The sequence below is a fragment of the Molothrus aeneus genome, chromosome 1 (genome assembly GCF_037042795.1).
Source record: "Molothrus aeneus isolate 106 chromosome 1, BPBGC_Maene_1.0, whole genome shotgun sequence".
In the NCBI taxonomy this organism is placed as follows: domain Eukaryota; kingdom Metazoa; phylum Chordata; class Aves; order Passeriformes; family Icteridae; genus Molothrus; species Molothrus aeneus.
The window spans coordinates 6,631,787-6,651,587 of record NC_089646.1 but is presented as its reverse complement, the minus strand read 5'-3'; the positions used below and the strand labels follow the sequence as shown (position 1 = coordinate 6,651,587).

General features: G+C 42.0%; 1 protein-coding gene across 4 annotated transcripts in view; it reads left to right on the top strand.

The window, feature by feature from the left end:
- The window catches only part of PRKAG2 (protein kinase AMP-activated non-catalytic subunit gamma 2), a 217,328-nt gene that overhangs the window by 162,646 nt on the left and 34,881 nt on the right, over window positions 1–19,801 (top strand). For 3 of the 4 annotated variants that reach the window (XM_066550880.1, XM_066550889.1, XM_066550896.1), the window contains one exon: window positions 6,361–6,442. In XM_066550880.1, the coding sequence (XP_066406977.1) occupies window positions 6,361–6,442 (82 nt within the window). Of the gene's footprint in view, window positions 1–6,001; window positions 6,096–6,360; window positions 6,443–19,801 lie in introns of those variants that run through there. The other variant, XM_066550904.1, reaches the window with a different exon arrangement.

Genomic DNA, 19,801 nt, shown 5'->3' with positions numbered 1-19,801 from the left:
TGCTAGGCACAGACTTGATTATAGCATTTGGTATTTCAAAAACCTTTTAAGGCTAAAGCAATTTTTATCACATTCCTTCTGGATATGGGAAATAAAAACTCCAACCCAGTATTTTGTATGAGGCACCCCCTACCTTACTGCTTTGTTTGGTGCTTGGAGCAGTTTCCTTAGAATAAATGGTGGAAATTACAGTTCCTGCCCAGCTGCTCTGGTCACCCTGAGCTTTTTGAGGTTTTTGAGGTGAGACCAGAGCTGTGTCCTCAAACACCCTCAGGGACTGCCACCCTGCAGCCTTTGCAGCACACAGGTGGCTCTTTCAGATACAGAAGGGATCCAAGCTGGGATCCTGACCTCAGCCTCAGTGATTCCAGTGTTCTCAGCTGTCCAAACCCACCATATCAGTTATCACACTCTAGCACAAAACAAGTAGCAGTTTAATTTACAGTTTAACCAGAAGATGAAACCTTTTTTTTTTTCCTGCTAACTTGTCCTTTTCCACTTTACAAACCAGGCTAAATTAAAGCAAAAATAAGCAGGAAGTGTTCTAAATTAATTTTATACAGATTGCAAGAGAATAAACATATTTATGGCATACATTTGGGAAAAACTGTAAGTTGTTCTTTGACAGCTCATCAGGAGAAGAGTTGTTAACTACTTCAGTTGTGCAGAACTGTAATTGTAGGAGGGAGCAGTAGCAAATGGTGGGAAAATTACCATTCCTAGTTTACTCCTGCATTCAAAATGGCTTTGCCTTGATTTGCATTTAGATGGGAATTCCTTCTGTTGCTCTTCAATCCATTAGGTTTTATAAGGTAAGTGGCCTTTTTTTTTTCTGAAGTGCTGGGAAGGGCACTCAGTTTTACTGCTGAGCTGTGCAGGTGGCACCCCAGCATATCCATATCAAAGCCATCAGGAAAGAGAAAAGCAGCCTTGAATTTACCTGGAAATGCCTATTTTTAAATAAAGCACAGGTAACATTTTTGTGGCAATGCCTGAGTAAGTCTGCTCCATACAGACTTGTGGTTTGCAGCACAATTTCTTTTTTTAGGTTGTTCTTTCTATTCCTACACAGTCACCAAAACTAATATATAATCTTTATTATTACTCAGACAATATTTGTTTCAGAATATTTCTATTTCAGAATTAAGGCTACTTTTTTGAAGGGAGGGGAAAAAGAAAATTTACATTTGTATAGGTTTGTAAACTGAGTTTTGTACATAACATACATACATAGAATTCTCATTGAATTACCATACTAAGACTGTATATATTTTTCTAAAGATTGGACAAAAATAGAAATTAAAAAATAACAAGCCTGGAAGGGACATTTAAAATTCATTTCCCCCCATCAACACAATCAACTATATGGAAAGAATAATAAACAAATGGGAGTTTTTAAATCCATTGCTAAAAACCTCCTGTGATGGAGATTTTAGAGTTTTTTTCAGCAAAAGGTGCTGGTGCTTCACTTCTGTTACACTCAGAAACTTCTCCCAAAGTCCAACCTAAGAATGCTTTAAAGGCTAAGTAGATAACTTCTCATCCCATAACCAGTGGACCCAGAAGAGTTAATCACTTTTCTTCTTGCAAAAACAAACCATGTCTGGAGACTGTTGAGGTATTTTTCTTCAGTCTTTTTTTTTCTGGTGTTGTGGTTTTTTGGGGGTGGGTTGTTTGTTTCTTTGGGTTTTTGATTGTTTGGGGTTTTTTTTGATTTGTTTTAGTTTGGTTTATTGGGGGGGTTGTTGTTTTTGTGGGGGTTTTTTTGTTTTTTTTTATTATTATTTTTTCCCTTTGTAGATGAGGAAACTGGGAAGTTTTCAAGTTCTTCCTTACAGGTCATGTTTTCTGAACATATAGATCATTGCTGTTATTTTTTTTTTAGACTCTTTTAGTTCATTCTTGAGTTTAATCCCTAAAACTGAATGCAGTATCCCAGCTGGCATCTAACCAGGGAATGTGTAGCACAGATGCTCCATGTCTTACCTATAACACATTTGTAAATAGTGTGATTTTTTTTTTAAATTTCAGAGAAACTGACATTGTAGTCTCACATTTAGCTTCACTCCCAGGTCTTTTTCTTTGGCTTGCATGACTGCTGGAAGTCCATCCTTTCCCATTTTATTTTTGCATTTGATTATGCAGACTCTACTTACCCATATCAAAGTGCATCCTGTTTTTCAAAGCACTGCAGCAATTCTCAAGATTATTTTAAGTTCTAGGACTGTCCCTAAAACAGCAGCTTCTTTTACCATTGAGTCACTTTGAGTCATTTGAAAATGTGGTCAGGTTATTCATTATTTCTTCCTTGAGTCATCAGTGGAAACACAGAGTGGTGTTGGACAGAACACAGAGCTCTGTGGAGCCCTCTCTTAAACCCTTCCAGTTAGATAAAGAAATCTTAGTGCCTTCCTTGAGAATATTCTTGTGACCTTCAGCAGTTGTTTCACCCAGACATTCTGGGTGAATCATTAGAGAGGCTGAGAGTGCTTTGGCTTTGGTTGCACACCTTGACTGTTGCTGATGATCCTTCTTTCCTGTATCTGCTTAAAATGTCTCTTACACATCTCAGAATCAAACTTATACCAAAGAGTGTAAGGCAAGATGGCAGGAAATTATATAAAAAATTATTTTCTGCTGATGTTAATTGTTGTTCACATCCCTGAACCATTTCTATGACTTAAATACTTGTGCTTATGAAAAGGATGGGGTTCCTTCAGTAGGACACAGGACTGAAAGGACTCCTAGATTATCAGAAAAAAGAAATGTAGCTTATCAGATAAGCTTTAATGTATTCATTCCAAGTGCATCTATAATTTACAGGTCTGATTTTACTTCCACAGAGTATTAGTCATTCCTCACTCCCTTTACCCTAGGAAGCTAAAGAAAACAGCCAGAGACAAAGTAAGCAGTTACCTATTAAAATTTACATTCCAGCCTTCCCAGAAATCCTAAAATCTCTTTTGTTTACATCTACCTTTTGTGGCTTTTGCTGTTGTATCAACCATGAATTTTTTCTTTGTGTCTACAAAGATTGATGCCACTGCTTCAATGGCATCAACATGACCACTATTAAGGTCATGTTGTAGGTCCATGTTTTTTGGCATAAATAATGTTCCTGTAAAAATTTGACAAAGAAATGTACTCAGGCAGTTTTGGGTTTGTGCATATTTCTCTTCTAAGCTTTTCTCTCTAGCATTTATGTCACCTGGCAATATTTAGGGTACAAGTGTTCTGTCACAGTGGTGTCTCAAACAGTTAAATTGGGTTACCTGACACACTCTGAGAGCAAACTTTTTAAGCATAATTGGGATAAGTCCCTTGGTTATAGTTCAGGGAAACCTCCTGTGGCAAATAATAAATAGTCACAAAAAACAGGTAGGAAATGTTACAAGATTTAATATCATCCTATTGGAAATTACAGTTCCTTTCAAATAAATATTTTTTCTTTGTGTTTAGCCAGTAATCCTGCTGTAAAATGACAGAAGGAGTTTTTAGAGAGACAATACTGCTAAAAATACCTTTTAATTTGTCTAACCCTGTCCACAATGAACAGGATGGTGTTTTGACCATGATTTAGGCTGACTTAAGAGTGGGTTGTTCCCAGAAGGTGTGGTCCCACTGTCACTCCTGCCCTGAACAATTCCTGTGCCAGTGCTGATACAACTAAACAGTGAGTTGGATCAGGAGCTGATCTGGATAAAGCCCAATCTTTTCTTTTAGTCCCTTTGGTTTTCAGCTGCATCAGTTTCCTGCTCTGACTCACTGTGTTGCCCACAAGCCAAGAGGAGCCAGAATGCAAAGCGAGGAGCAAAGGGAACGCCATGATCAGCAGCTTGTTCCAAAATTGGTTTAAACAAATCCTGAGACTGCAGGCACATTGAAGGATGGGGTTTCAGCCTTAAGTTCTCCATTTCCTTTGGGTTTCTTTTTTGAGCAGTGTGGATGGTACATGTTTCTATTACAAATCCCTGTTGTATATTAAATTACTGCCTTTTTATTATCCCGAGTTTCTCATGGTACTCTTGGTCTGGATGTAGTTTCTGCCACTGTAAAACCCTGATCTTGCAGTGAGCTCTGGGGTTTGTAGCATGAAATAAGCTCAACTGACTTCTTATAAACATCTCGTGTTCTGTGGCAGTGAAATTCAATGCACACCTTTCAAGTCTCAGTGTCACTCCCAGCTACAAAAACCTTGGAGTTGTATTTCCTTATGGCTGGTGCTTACTAGATAATTATGGGAGTAAATTAAAACAAAAAGAAACAAAATCATGGCAGTTATTTCCAATCAGATATGTCATCTTCTTCTCGGCCTTTGATTAAGAGTAGATGTTATAAACTCTTATCAGTATCAAGGTACACGATAAGGAAATAAGTAATTTAGAGCTTTTACAGCTAGCTCCCAGAAGTAATTAAAAGCTTCCAAAGCATTTTGATTAGTAGGCTGAAAATATTATAAATTAATATGAACTGCTTTGGTATCTTGAATGACTGGTCAGTTAGAACATTTACTGAAATCCTGGAAGCATCTTAAAAATACACCTGTGAATGAAATATTTTAGAGTTTTCTTTTCAAAGGATCTTTACAGTAAAGAAGAACTGGCTATTGTTCACTTCCTCCTATATCCTTAAAAGTGTCCATAGAAAGAGGTAGCTTGGGAAAAGAAAAAAAGCTGTCACTAGCAGTTTGTTTCCTTGCTTGAAGCTTCACTGGGCTTGAGAAATTACGAGACAGTTTTCTGTTTTCCCATAGATTTTGGCTCTCTCCCCCATCACAGTTTTATTCTCATTATCTTTCATCTTTCCCTACGTTTAATTCTCATTGCTGCGCTGTGCTGGGTCTATCCAACCTCCCCTCCTTGAAGGGCTTGCTGAACTTTTGAAGCCTGAGCTTCCCCTTGGGACCAGCAGGTTTAAAATATTCCTTGACGACTCCTGTGACTCCTTTGAAGCTCCATCCATGTGTGTCAGCTGCCATTGCCAAAGAAATAATCCGTGTATCCCCTTCTCCAGCATCCGTGTCTGAACCGCTCCTGCTGAGCTTCCTAAGCAGCCAGCGGGGACCTGCGCATTTCAGCTAAAGCTTTACCACACCTCACGGCCAAAATAAATATAAATGACGAATCTATTTCGAATATTTCCTCATTTCCCTCGCTTCTGCTGTAGCCTGGCTCAGGGCTGTGATGCAGTAAATCCCATCCCCTGTAAACTGCAGCGTCCCATGGTGCGAGCCCCGTCCTTGAGCCGCGCCGCTCACCCGGGAGACGCCGACATTCGGGCTGATCTTGAATTGTGACTTAACCCGGGATTGTTTTACATGGAAACCAGCGCGCCCGTGCCCACAGGGATGGAGCGGGTACCCTGGCACAGAGGGCAGCTCGGGACGGAGCGAGGATCCCGAAACGGGGAACACTCCGGGATGGCGGATACCCCGGAATAGAGGGGGAATCCCGACATAGAAGACATCCCGAGACAGAGCGGGTATCCCGAGAGAGGACACCCTGAGATAAAGCGGGTATCCCGGGATAGAGGGCACCGCGGGATGGCAGCACCCAGGATGGAGCGGGTATCCCGGGATAAAGGGCACCCCGGGGCCGGGATAGCGGCACGGCGCACTGCGGGAGCTCCCGTCACACACAGGGGAAACCCCCTCGACACCCTGACACCCCCCGGAGCGCAGTGGAACCGTCCGCTTCCCCGCCGCTGCCTCGCAGGTGAACGCTCGGGAGCGTACCAAGCCCCGCTGACAGGGGGAGAGAAGGGTTTCCCCAGTCCACCTTCAGTCGCACCGCTCTAGTTCAGGGCAGCCCGGAGAACAGCCGAGGCTGCGGAACGGGCTGCGAGAGGCGGCTACCCCGACAGAGCTCTCAGGGCACTAACCTTCCCCTCCTCCTCCTCCCTTTTCCGCGCGGAAGTGGTAGCTCCCTCCCCCTCCCGCCGCTGACCAACGGGCTCGACTGCAGCAAAATGGAACGTACCAACCGCTCCGCCGGGGGGAGGGGGGAGCGGCGAGGCGTGGCGGGAAGCGCCGTCCTGTGAACGGGCGCCCGGGGAGCCGCTCCCGCCGAGCGGGGAAGAGGCGGCGCCCGCAGGAGGCACGGCCAGGGAGCCGGAGCGAGTCCGGGGGGAGCCCGGCGGTTCACGGGCTGGGGGAGGGCGAGCCTCGGTTCCTCCTCCTGGTTCCTCCCCCCGCGGTGTGTGCGAGCGGCAGCGTGTGCGGAGGCCGAGGGGCAGCTGCCGCCGTCCCGCCTTCCCTCCCCTCCGCCCGCTCCGTGCCGCCACTCCCGAGCCGATGCCGCCGCGGGGCCGGTGAGTCCGCGCCTGGATGCTCATCTCCTTCTCCTCTCTTCCCTCCCGCAGGCGGCGGCAGCGGCTCCGGCTCCCTTGCAGCTCCCGGCCGCCTCCGAAGGGATGCTGGAGAAACTAGAGCTCGAAGATGAAGGTAAAAATCCACGGCGGCAGCGGGGGCCGGGGGCGGGCCGGGGACACCCAGGCGGCCGGCGGGGTCCGGGCGGGGGCGCGGGCGCGGGGGATCCCCGGCGGGGAGCGCGGGATGCGCCGTGCCCGGGCCGTGTCCTTGCGGGGCGGGTCGCAGCCTCGCCGGCCGCGGAGCCAGCCCGGTGCCGCTGCGGAGCTTTTGTCCCGGTGCCGATCCCGCTGCGGCGCCCTTGTGCCGGTGCCGCCGCCGGGCCGTGCCCGATCCGCCGCTGCCGCCGGCCGGGTCCCGCTCTGAGGGAGCGCAGCCTTCGCGGCACCCCCTCCTCCTCCTCCTTCTCCTCCCCGTAAAAAACCCGTTCTCCTTGAATACGTCTGCGATACCAAATATAGACTTTGAGAGCAGTGATGGAAAGCTCTTTCAAGTGAAGCTTCCCCTCCTTATGGCAGCACATACATCTGTTCAAAGCAGCTGTACACTGAATTTTCCTTATGTGGCTGCGCTCTGTGGTTGTTCTTTGCCGTGCTCTGAAGGGCTGCAGTTCTCACTGAGTGTGCTGTGCTTTCACAGGGCAACTCCTGGCAAGTTTTTCCCTCTCGCAGGCACTAAACCGTGCTGTGGGAAAGCATGGATGGATTTTTTTTTTTTCCCTCCAACTTGCACCAAGCAGCCACTTCATCCCTGAAAGATCCGTGCTGAGTATCTCGAGCTTTCATTTTCATAAAGGATTAGCTTCGTGGATGCAAATGTGGACGCATGGCTTAATCTCTATGCTCAGCATTGAGAAGTGGCTGAGACTTCATGGGATGTGTTTTTCTGTAGTTGGTAACTCCTATTGTAAAATGTAGGACAAATATTTAAGGAAAACTTTGAAAATAGCAGGCTGAATCATTCTGGGAGAAGATATATCTAAGCTGGTATGCTAATAAGGCAAGCTTCTTGGTTACTAGCATGCTGCCTGCAGTTGTGGGACTGGTCTGGAAAAGTAACACCTTTTATTTTAATCTTTCTGTGTGTGAGAAAAGGAAGCTCTTAACAATTGCATTCTTTGAGCTGCCTTTTTTTTTTTTTTTTTTTTAGAGTCCAGACAGAGTTTGAATTGCAATGAAATGCTTGTGCCTTTGTGCATCTTGAACATGCTTAAGTATGAGTATTTGGTGCAGGGGATCTGTTGCTAACTTGTAGGGTTGTTTTTTTCCTCACACTGTTTAACTATTTTTAGTTAGGCATTCATGTTATGCTTATGGAGAGGTAGAAAGTTACCAATTTCCCTGTTTATTTTTACTTAAAGCTTGCTACTGTGAGATACAGGTTCCTAAAACCTGCTGAATCATTTCTAGTTAAGCCATTTAAAAATCTATTTAAAATATCTTACAAATTTAGGGATATAAGAAGGATCTCTAGGTTAAAAAAAATCTGAAACAACAAACCTTCAGTTTGCACTTTTTTTAAAAGTGTAATGTGGAGTTATGTGGAGACACTTGATAAGGGTGAAGATCTGTGTGTCTTCTAAAACCCTGCAATAAGGTAATTCGAATTCTTTAGAAACTTTAGTATTTCAACCATTTTTTTTTATGTTTTTCAAGCTTCTGTTTTGCTTTGTCTCCTAATTTGTTTGGCTCTAAGGTTCAGGCTGTGTGGATGCTCACTCTGGGAGGGTGAGAGGAGTTCAGGGGCCTGTCGGAAGATCATGGCTAATAGCAAGTTTAAAGTAGGGTGTGGGTTTTGAAAGGAAGCAGTCACCTTATTAGCCTTTCAGACTAAATGAGAACCTGGCTTTAGGCCTAATTTTAAAGCAAGCATAAAGGGGGTAGAGTGCTGTATTCAGAGCCTGGGGTGTGAGTAAAAGTGAGTGTGTGAGAGTCAGACCCAAAGCTGCTGCCCAGAGTGCTTCTGTGTGAGAGGCCCCGGGGAAAGAGAATCACAGAAAGTTGAGATGCAGCTGGAAATGCAGCAGCTTTGTTGCAGTACCTGTTTTATGACCTAAATTTTTGCACTGGTTGCTGTCATTGTATTTGTGCTGATATTGGGGGTAGGAGAGTAAAAGACCCTGAAATGTTCACTTTGTTGTTGGATAGCAGGTGGTGAGTGCTCAGAAATTGAGGAACACCTCTGAAGTCTTGATAAGGTTTCATTAGGTGGCTGTAGCCAAACTGTAACTGATGATCTTTTGTCAAACTTTAAGTTTCTCTGCTGAGGCTTAAAATTGTGGGTTGAATGAGAAATTTGAAACTTGTTTTAGAGCTGCTTTCCTGACTGCCCCTGCTTTGGAGTACTTGCCCATGTGAGTTTTCCAGTTCTGTATCCATCAACAGTTGCTAACTATCTTGTGTATCAAATTATGCAGCAGTTCTGTTGAAACAGGGAGCTTAATGAAAAGAGCTGAAAAATGAGGCTCAATGTGTGTGCTGAATGCCATCCAGTATGTGAAGTGGATCTGTTAGTCCCTCTCCTCAAAGGTTACACAAATGAGAATGTGAAAGCACAGAAGGCATTCATTTAATTTGGATTCTAATTAAGAGGGTGAATTGAAAAAAATTGGTGCTAGAAAGATTTATGATTTATGTAGTACTGTAATGAAATATGCAGAGTCTGGCCTGATAGTGTGACTTCTAAATAAAACAGTGGTGTCAAGTGAAGAGCAATTTTAATTTTCATTATGTAAAAAGAATGTATATGAGCTATTTTGTACCTAATTAGCATGGACAGTGTTAGATAGGATGCTATTGTTGGAGAGAGAAGTGCTGGTCATGTTTTTAGCCTAAAACATCTTCATCTATCTGGCTGAACTCTCTAAGATCAGTGTCACTTCTTACTGGGGGGTCACTGGTTCTGCCTAGGACTGGCTTCATAATGTTGCCTGGGTGATGTGTAAGTCTAAATGTCAGTGAGGTGATTTTAAACAGCACCAGGGCACCACAGCTGGAACAGCTGTAGGCTCACTATGTGCACAGAGGAGAAGGACTGCATAGGCCAGGGATATTTATTTTATTTAGGGCTCCCTAAAGGATCTTCCTCCAAGCAGCAGTCAGAGCAGGAAAGGAAAAACTCTCATGTAAGAAGGCCAGAGGCTCTTTTTAACTGAAGAATGCTCAGCTGAAAAATAAACAGAAAATTTTGAGTAATGACCTCATCCTGCTCAGTATTCCTTTGGATGGGAATGACCTGCCTACATTTCCTTAAAAATGTGAGAGCTACCTGTTGTTGGGTGTGGAGCTTTTCAATGTAGCCTGAAATACAGTGCTTAGAGGCCTCTCATGAAGGTAATAAATGATCAAAAACTGGTTATCTTCATACACATTATGGATTCTCCTTTTCAGCTCTAGTGTATGTGCAATAATATTTCTGTAGTAAGATTATTTCTACTTCTGATCAGTGTCAGGAGTGGCTCTGGGTTTTCTTTTATGGATGATATGATGAGCTTGGAAAAGGACATGGAGAAATTATTATGAAGATTTAATATAAAAAAGGACTTTAGTTAATGATTTACACTTACAAGCTTTATTTTGTTAAGCTGGAATTCCATAAGTGGTTGTGTTCTAACATCTACCTGTGCTCTGAGAGGAGAAATTAGGGTAGGGTAGTAAATGGATGCCTGTCATGTATTGATTCAGTGGGTATAGTTTTAGCATGTTATTTTAGAAACCAGTTTTGTTGCAATGTTGTCTCTCATCCATGTTATTCTCTTCCTTCTGCTCTCCTTGAGTAATGAAGTAGTAGCTGCTGAAAGCAGAGCTAACTACTTCTCTGTAGCATCTGCAAACCCCTTCTGGAGGTGTTTTCTGCAGAGTTCATTTAATTGCAGGGTTCTGCTGTGTCTGTGCTCAGTTCCTGGTCTGGAAAAAGGGAATTCTGCAGAGTGTGTGCAGCAGTTGCAGCATCAGCGTCATGGGACCAACGTGCTCCCTCTTGGGCTCTCTCCTTCTCTGGATTGTTGCACAAAGCAGCTTTCAGACATTGGATAAACAGTTTGCATTAGGGAGGAATCTCTCCTAGTAGTGCTCTGGCCTTCATCTCACTCTCTTCTGTTACCTGCTCCTTTCTGGCTGTCTCCTGAAATAGACTTTCACCAGTAATTGCATCTTCACTGCTCTTGGGTCTGGGGTCATTCCTTCCCTGCTCTGCAGGTTTTCTTACTGTGTCTTATTAAAAATAGTTTCTTGGGCTCTTCCTGCCTGCCAGCCTCCCACTGTCAAGTGAATATCTGAATCAAGGTATGAAAACAGATGTAACTCTGGGGCCAGAAACAATTAAAAGAAGCATGTAATAAAATGCATGTTAATAGGCAGGTTGGGTTTTGTTTCCTTGTTAAGACTGAAGGATCAAGTGCTTGGGTTAGGAGGTGGTAAAGTTAAGCCATTGTTTTGCAACTGTAATTAATTTCTAATAAACATTCATTATGTGATTGTTTAAGCTGATGTTCTCTGGCACATAGAAACTGTATTTTGCCCTCAAGATGTGCTTTGAGATACCAATGGATATGGTGATAGTGATAAGGGGATGTTTTGTATTAAATTTTACATAGTTTAGAATCCTGAGTGGACACAGTAAGAAGTTGTTAAGCAGAGATGCTAATTGTTATTAATGGATTTCATACAGTCTTTACTATGATGTACTTGACAAATCTGTTAAAGAGCAACATATCTGGAGTATTTGGATGTTCAGCTGTATTAGTTTATACAAGCAATCATGATTCAGTGCTACGCTGTCCTAGGCACCCTGGTCCTTTGCCTACAAAATTTCACTGAGCAGTGCAAGAGAAGATGCTGGAAGCTTTGTTGTCCTCAGTGAGGGCTGTTCCTGTGACCCACACACGAGTCTTTTGTGCAAGTATTGCAGGGGCTTCATGTCAGCCCAGTGCCCACTGTGTCCACACAGTCCTGTTTTCCCTCTCCTACAGAGGACACAACTGTCTTATTCTTAACATGGTATTTAGCCTCACAGTGAGCAAAGCCCTACTCTGTCTTGACTAGGAAATAACCCATTTAGCAGCTAAAGTTTGCAGTCTTTCTCAGGAAGCAAAAATTTTTAAGCTTTACTCATCTGGGAAGTGATGTTTTAATATAGCAGGATGTTTTAATGTAGCAAAATACACAGGACATGCTTCAAAACTCTGCTTTGGGTCTAGAGGGAGGCAAGAGCTTCTTGATGAGAAAGCTTTCATAAAATTTTAATGTGGTCAAAACATGTATCTTCCCTAACTTGTTTATGGAAACAAGTGGCTGGGACTTCCTAGAAAATGCTTACCATGGCAGCATTTCCATGTAATTGCTTTGGCAAAGCTGCAGGGAACTGAGAACAGTTGTACAGGAAGCGTTGGGGCCCATTGTGTCCTGCCCAGCTTTGCACCTGCACAGTTTGCAGACATTTATCTTCCAAGTGAAAGCCACTCTTGGCCTGAAAAATATTGGGACAATGAGGTTTTCTCTTACACCTGGATGACATTGCTGCTTCAGGTTGTGCATGTGTGTTAGTGTCTGATGGACAAAGACTGATTTACAGTCACTTTTACCAGCCACTCCTGCTGCTGCTGCCACTTCTGTGTGCTCCAGAGGAATGTCAGCTCTTTGAAGAGCTTCCCTGCAGAACCTCCCTTGTCCAGAAGCTGCTTGGTTTGATAGTGGGGCTGGTAAACAACTGCGTGATAGGAGGTTGGAGACTTTGGCCAATATCATCTCAGTTTCCTGGTTTAGAGTTATTGAGTTCACAGTGTTTTGTGCTTGAACAGGGATAGACCTGGAAGATGTGACAGTGTCAGTGTGGCCTTGTAGGTGACTCCAAAATGCTGTTTGTTACTTGTCTGTGACTGCTGTTTGTTATTTGTCTGTGACTGCTCTGCTGAGCACTACCAGGATGGAGAAGGGTGGCTACAGAGTGTTTCCCTTAAGAAACTTTCTGGGGGATGTACTCCAATGTTCTGTCCAACAGATTTTTTTAATGCCCTGCACATTCATAGGCAGGACAGTACAGATGGAACAGGATAATTGTCTTGGTGGTTTGATTCTTTCTGCTGTTAAATTTGGCTGATAAGTCAATGCTCTTGGAAAACCTCCTGCCTTGGGGCATGGCTGAGTTCTACATGGAGGTGACTTGGTTTGAACTGAAGTAATGCCAGTGTGACAGGAATGACAGCAGAATATTTGCATCAGTTGGCTCAATCTAACTGTGCTAAACAATCTTAAATAGTTCTGCTTACTAATCATCTGCAGCAGACGTGGGTGTTCTGTAAGACAGGACTTTTCATGAAGTGCTCTGTGGTTTTGATAATGTGAGGGTGCATGATCACAGTGTTTGGAGCCTCAGCTCATGACACTGACATCAGTTCTGCTGTTTGTTTAGGAGCTTGGTCTTTGGGTAGCAATGACCTGTCTGCAGGTACTTTGTTGATTTGAATATTTTTAGCTTCCAGAATGTACAACTCTATTAGCATTGCATGGGTTTAGAGAAGTAGTTGAGTCTGAAACATGAAGAGATGCATTTCCAGAGTAAGTACAGCAGCTGATGGCATTGTTTTTCAGAGCAGTTCTTGTATCTTGAAACAAAATATTCCTTTCCATACTGAGACTGTTTGCCTTGGGTGCCTGTTGTGGTGGGTTTTACTGTAGTGTTTTACTGCACTGTACTGTTTTCTTTAGTTTCTTCTACTGTACAGTAAAACTGTACTGTTTTACTTTACAGGAGACTGACAAATGGAAAATCTGACAATTCAGGGGAGAATCCTTCTGTGGAAGGGTTGGACTAATGGCTGGGACTAACATAAAGCCAAAGCAGTTTAATACAAGCCTGACTATGTTAGAGCAAAGTCAAATTTGTCTTTTAGACATCCAGCTTGGCATCTAGATGGAGTTTTGGAAAGCTTAAATTACCTTGTCCTTCTAAGAGTGGACCACATCTAAAAGGTTTTTGAGTATGTTGTGGATATCTTCAGGGTAGCTTCTGAATACTGTTTGAATACAACTAACTTGGTTGTAGGTTCTTTTCCTCCTCTGCTGATTTTTTTGTGGATTTTACTTTTTCAGTGAACCAGTTGGGTGATTTTACCAATTTTGACTGTGGCAGAGGTTAATGGTACTCCTACATTTTGTCTAAAAGCAATCTTCCTGTGCTATAGACCACTGGTTTTACTTGTGATGTAGTTTTCTCTTTGTCTTTTTAAGGTGTTTTTTAAGTTGTGTTAGGTTGGGGTTTTGGGGTTTTTTTTGTTTGTTTGGTTTGTTTGTTTGTTTCTTTTGGTTGGTTGGGGTTTTTTTACAAAATTATTATTTTCCTTTTCTCTTTGTATTGTGACAGAGTATTTAGTTCTGACACTGGGCATTTTAAGAAATAGAAAGAAAAAGGTGTTTTTTTCCTACCAGTCCCTCACACTGGCATTCTTTTCTGCTGTTTATTTTGAATTTCTACTGATGTAAAGACAGAGAGAAAAGAGATGTCTGAGCTGCTGGAGAAGGGAGCAAACTGAGATGGGCATAGGAAAAGGCCATTTATGAGGAAACCATCAGGCTTTGCTCATTTAACTCAGTAAAAGGAAAACCAAGAAGGGATAACACTGTGTGTATGAAAATATCCTAGAAGGGATGGGAAGGGGGTAAACACTGGGGAGGGAAATTAAATGAAGAACAACATTGGCACAATAATAAATGGATTTAAACTCTTCCTATAAGAGCTTTGAAACACTATTCTAACTTCCAGCATAGGTACTCTAGGATGGGGTTGTAGGATAGATTTAATGCTTTGGCTCAGTTCAGGGTGGAGGGTGATCACTCACAGCAAGGGATTGTGTGGCTGCCTTTGATAGAAGTCTCTGAATGCCAGAGTGCAGAAAGTGAATGCTCTGCTCTACACAAGCAGTTCCATGGATCTCCCCTGCCACAGCCTTGCTTGAACTTCTCTAGTATAATTTTGAGTCAGTTCCTGAAAAAAAATAAGGCAAAAAGAACCTCTCCAAAACTCCAGTGCTACTCTGTATAGACATCAGGTCAGCTTTGGGAAGAGTTGCAGTTTATCTATGGTATAGAGAAAAAATCAATAATACCTGTAAAATGGGTTCCAGAAAACTGTTTCTGAATACATTGAATGTGTGTTGGATGTCACCTGCTTGAGTTACAGAGCTCTTGGTTCATTTTCTGTGTAGCTTCAGGCTACACCTGCTGTAGGTAAATCTCCTAAGTGGTATATTGAAACAGAACACTCAATAGCCTATTAAAGTGTACATACAGATTCATAAATTTTTATAAGAAATGCCAATAATAGGTGTTAGAAGGTGTTGGCATAGGGAGGGAAGGAGAAGTGTTCAAAGGTAAATTAGAGAGAAATGAAAATGTAAATACCTCATTATTAAAAGCTTCAACTTTAGATGTTGTAAGTAATTAGGATTTGAGACCAGCAATTTATTAGACTTCACAAAACTGTTTCTCCAGCAAACTTAGTCCAAAGTCCTTATGGCTGAAATCTTAAAAAAAGCATTTCTCCCTTAAAGCATTGATCCTTTGGGTTTAGTCTTCAGTGGAAGATTGCCTCCAGATTAAATATTTGCCCTGTTCAGTAGGGATATGGCTGCAGCTTGTGAAGATGCTGTGTGCTCATTTTGAAAATGCTTCTTGTGTGATTAATGTTTTGGTTAACATTAGGTTTGGTCTTAAATGAATTCCTAGAAGACTTAAATGACTACTTATTTTCTAAAAGTAGTTTGTGCAAACTGTGTATCTAGTAGGACTTGGGCTTGTTTTAAAGATACAGCAAAAATTCAAATTGTTGACTAATCTTGCAGCAGAGATACTGGCTGGTTTATTCTCTCATTAATCACATACCTTGAAGTTCCCTTGAATCCAGCTCTGCACAGAGTGGTTGCTGATATTAATATTCAGAAGTTTAATACCATTTTTAGTTTCTTGCCTTTCGTGTCTCGCAATCTCGAAGAGCAGGCCCACATTCCAGACAGGCGACATCTTAATTTAGATCTTTGTTTGGGATGCTTAGGGAAAAATGGTAGTGCCTGTTGTCAAGGGAAAATCTTGAACATGGTTTAGAAAATTCTTCAGGTCAGCTTATTCTTTGTTGTGGTGAAAATCCTAGAAGCATTAAGGTTGCAGGCTGAAGTTGCTACCTTTATTCACAAAACCACAGTGATGCTTTTCTCAAAGTACAGACCTTTGACCAGCAGTTGATGTAAGAGATACAGAGCTGTTTCAAAAGTATTTTTCAAAAGGATTCAGTTGGGCTTATGGTACTGTTTACCAGTTAGGTCCTAAACAAGGCACCTCTTGCTTGAACACAAATAAGTTTCCCTGCCTGCCTGGACAAGGAACTTCAGAGTTACTATGATGAGCTCAGGAATGTGGAGTTTCTTAAGTTGCCCATCACTTTTTTTTGTCTGTCTCAAATCTCACAATAATCATTTGCTTATCCACACTACCAGTAGAGAGCTACAGTAAAATAGAAGTGTTAACTTTGCCCAGTTACCAGGACTTAACTAACACCACTAAAGAGGAACAAAATTCAGGGCAGGATTTTGAAGCGTGCTGTGAATGTAAGCCTGCAAAGCAATCCAAATCTCTTATTGTTTCAAACAATTGTTTGTAACACTTTTCTCTTACAAGTCTTAGGTACTGCTGGATTTTGAAGACATGTAGGTATCTAAACCTCAAAACCAGCAAAGTGGATCTTTTGAAGTATTGTCAAGAACTAATAACTGTTTTGTTCTAAGGAGGATGTGCTTTTGGAGACACTTGTCTCATTTCTTGTTTAGGACCTTTAAGGAAGGAGGTTGTACAGTGTCCTAAGGTTGCTTTGTTCTGTCTAACCAGCTTGTGGAATGCATTAATAGCTCTCCAGCACCTGTGGTGGTTTTTTTGTTTGCCTATTGTTTTGTTTAAGCAAACTGCCTTTTCTTCTTCATTTCTACTGTAGCAAATTAAGTTAATAACAAGGTAATTCTCTCTCAGTAGTGGTGGTGTTTAGTTACTCCATAATTTGCACTCTTCCAGTTGAATGTTTTTTTCAGATTTTGGTATTTTCTGAAAAATTGTATTATCCCCAATCCACTTCTAAATTCAGGTTGAAGATACTGTGAAGTTTCAAGTTTTGCAACCATTTCAAACTCTTACTGCAAGCTCTTTAAAGTGTGGTCTGTTCCTGTTTTGAAGATCACTAAAGAGAATGTTGAATAAAATGAAGTCTTGATCCCCTGATACTCAGTTGTAATGGGAGGTATCAAACTCCTGGTAAAAACACTTCCAGGGTGAGTTGTAGAAATGTCAAGTCCTGCACTATGAGCTTCCATTGCCATTCTGCACTACCTGATTTGCATGAGGTGGGCCTTGCAAATGTTCCAGCTTGGGGAAGAGTTTGAACTGGAGTCCATGTCTTGTTAAGAACACACAGTTGTCATCCAGTCTTGCAAACCCACTGGAAAAAAAGCATATTTCTAGTTTTGCTGCAGCTGGGATTGCTTGTTAGGCAGCTGCCATGGGGTGACTCTACTCTGTCTTCTCATGCAGTGATATCCATGCTTCCTTTAAAATTAGTGTCTCAAGCATGCTGTGATCTTTTTACTATTATTTCTATTTTGTGTCTTCCTTCTTTTTCATCCAGTTGATCATTTTATTCTGGGTAAAAGCTGTTAGTCTGAACTGTTCTGACACAGCTGTGTTGACTTTATTCTTTGCTTTTGATGAGCTGCCTTTGTTGGTGCTTACAAATACACTGGTCTTAATAACTTGCTTCAATACACTCCTAAGAATTCTGACTGGGTTTGAATTTGTTTGGCTTTCCTATAGACTGGTAGTATATCTTCTCCTTCATGAACTTGCAGAGTTCAGGAATGGTTGCTTTTAGTTGGGATGATTCCTGTTTACACACATAATAACCTGCTGTCTCTGCATGAAGCAACTCCTTGTGACAAGATGAGAAAACATCTCAATTACCTTGCTGATCCAAAGTGACTGAACAGTTGCACTGACTCTGGAATTCAGCAAACACTAAAATGTGTGCAAAAAAAACAACAAAGGTAGATGCACACAACAGTGAAGCTTATGTTTTAAAGTGTCTTAAGCAATTCTGAGTATAGTTCTTAAATATGTGTTCTGTTTTCTTTTAGCTTGTTACTGTTATTAGAAGGATTGTCCTTTGTCTGAAGACCTGAGTAACAAGACAGCACATTTACTTCTGTATTCACTGTTATTTATCTGCTCATGTATCTGTTCTCCTCTCTTATTTTCTGTGCCTCTGGACCCTCTTCCTATTTGCAGGATGAGGTGCAGTTAGCAAGGGAGAGCTCACTCTATTGTAGTTCCTGTGTGCTCACACTTCTTTTTGAAGCACTTTCCCTCTGTCACATCATATATCCATGCTGGAATATACAAGTGAATTCATCTTGGAGCACTGAAGAAGCTCCTGATACTGATCTCCAGATACATTTCCTATCACTTCTTTGTATCAGAGTTTCTTACATCTGTAAACTTGCTGTAATCTTTATCTGCCAGCTCAGGCATTCCTTTTGATGAGGGTGGGAAATGTTCAATCTGCAGCATCCATGCCCTATAGCCCGTGGCTGCATGAATAATGCTACTGTGTAACTTCAATGTGTGGTCTTCCAGAATATTTTTCTTTCTGAGAACTGCAAAGAACTTTAAAATAAAGTCTTGTTTCTGTCTCTACATCCTTTCTTCCTGTTCCTTGCATTTGAAAGCCTTTCAGCTTGTGATGGAGTTGCCAACTTCTATCACTGTCATCATATTATTTCCTTTATATTGGACTGTAAACCTGTTTGTTTTTTCCCATGTATAATTGGAAGTAGTACATTGCTAGTCTTGGCTGCCATCTCTGCAACAAAGTTTTGTCAAGCATGTTCTAAAACTTTTGGGGTTGTCCTGTGTAGAGCCAAGAGCTGGACTCTGATCTTTGTGGGTCCCTTCCAAGGATATTCTCTGGTTCTGTGATGTATCTCCTGCCACATAGACAGGTATTCTTGTGACCATCTCTTCCTGCTCTTTCTCTCTTTTTTACCACTTAGTCTTACCCTGTGGCTGATTACATGGGTGGTTATTTTGGTGGTGTTTTTTTTCTTTTTCTGAGATAAGTTTCCTCATGAATAAACAGAAATCAGATACAGAAAATGATACAGCACAACAGTGCTTCTTTTCTCCTGTGCTTGCCCTTCTTAAATTTTGTTAGTGTTCTCTTCCTACCAAGTCTGACATTGATTCAGCTTCTGGTGTCTGGTTTCTTGTCCACTGTTTCCAGTGTTCTTGGCTCTTCAGCAGACAGCTCAGCAGACTGAGCAGTCATACCCCCTTACTGTGTTATTCTGTACAAAATTGCAGTTTCTTGCACTTCTCTGCCAGCCCCTTGGTTCCCTTTTTCACTGGATATGCCACAAACATTTTAATTTGTGCAGCATTCAAACCTAGCCAAGAACCTGCTAAATATTTGTCTTGCAGAAGGTAGGCTGAAGTGAAGCTCTTGCTCATGATCACAGCAACATGCTGTACACAGCAATTACTGGATGAATCTGTTCCTGTCTGTCCCTTTGCTGAGGAATGCTGGTCAAATCCTACCTAATTTGATCCCCAGAACATTATTCTAGAAACCCTGCTTCATTCAGATGCCTCTATTTCCCTTAAAAGCTGTGTTCCAGGGCCTGGTGGTGAGGAATAGTTTATGGTTCCTTCTGAGTGGTGTCACTGTTGCTCTTGGAGTGGATGAACTGTATCCATTGTGGATGTTCCTTTCCAGATCTGTGTTATGTTAGTGACTTATGCTGGAACTCCTACAATCTCCAGCACTGTGAAAGCTGTGTGGGAGGTTTTCAAGGATATTAAGGAACTCCTTCAGTAAATTCAGACCAGGAGTTATCAGAAACTTTAAAGCCAGTTTTGGTGACAGCTTTCAGATAAAACCACAGTCAGAAGAACAATTTACAAGGTTAATGATGTCTTTTACCTGTTGTATTCTCTGCCAAGAGTTATCTGTAACAGGAGGGAGAGAGGGTGACTTGTCCTGGCTTTTTGAAGTGATTGCTCACCCTGGTGTCTTCTGGCAGCACTTGGCACAGCTAAGCTCATCTTTGCTGTGGGTGTTCTCATTGTTCTGGGTAGCTTCTAGTGTAAGGAAAGGGCAGGTGATATATAAATATGTGTGTGTGTTTATATATACATATAAGAATAGTATAGAGTACTTTGGCATAGCACCTTTCAATACAGTTTATCAGTATAATTACACTGATAAATTTGACTTAATGTATTGCTGTTGGATTAGTTCCATAGTAAACATTGTGATGAAAAAAATCTTTGGTCTTTAGTATTTTCATTCTCTGGCATCTGAAATTTGATATTTAGTACATCATGCAACTTTTAAAATAGAAGTATG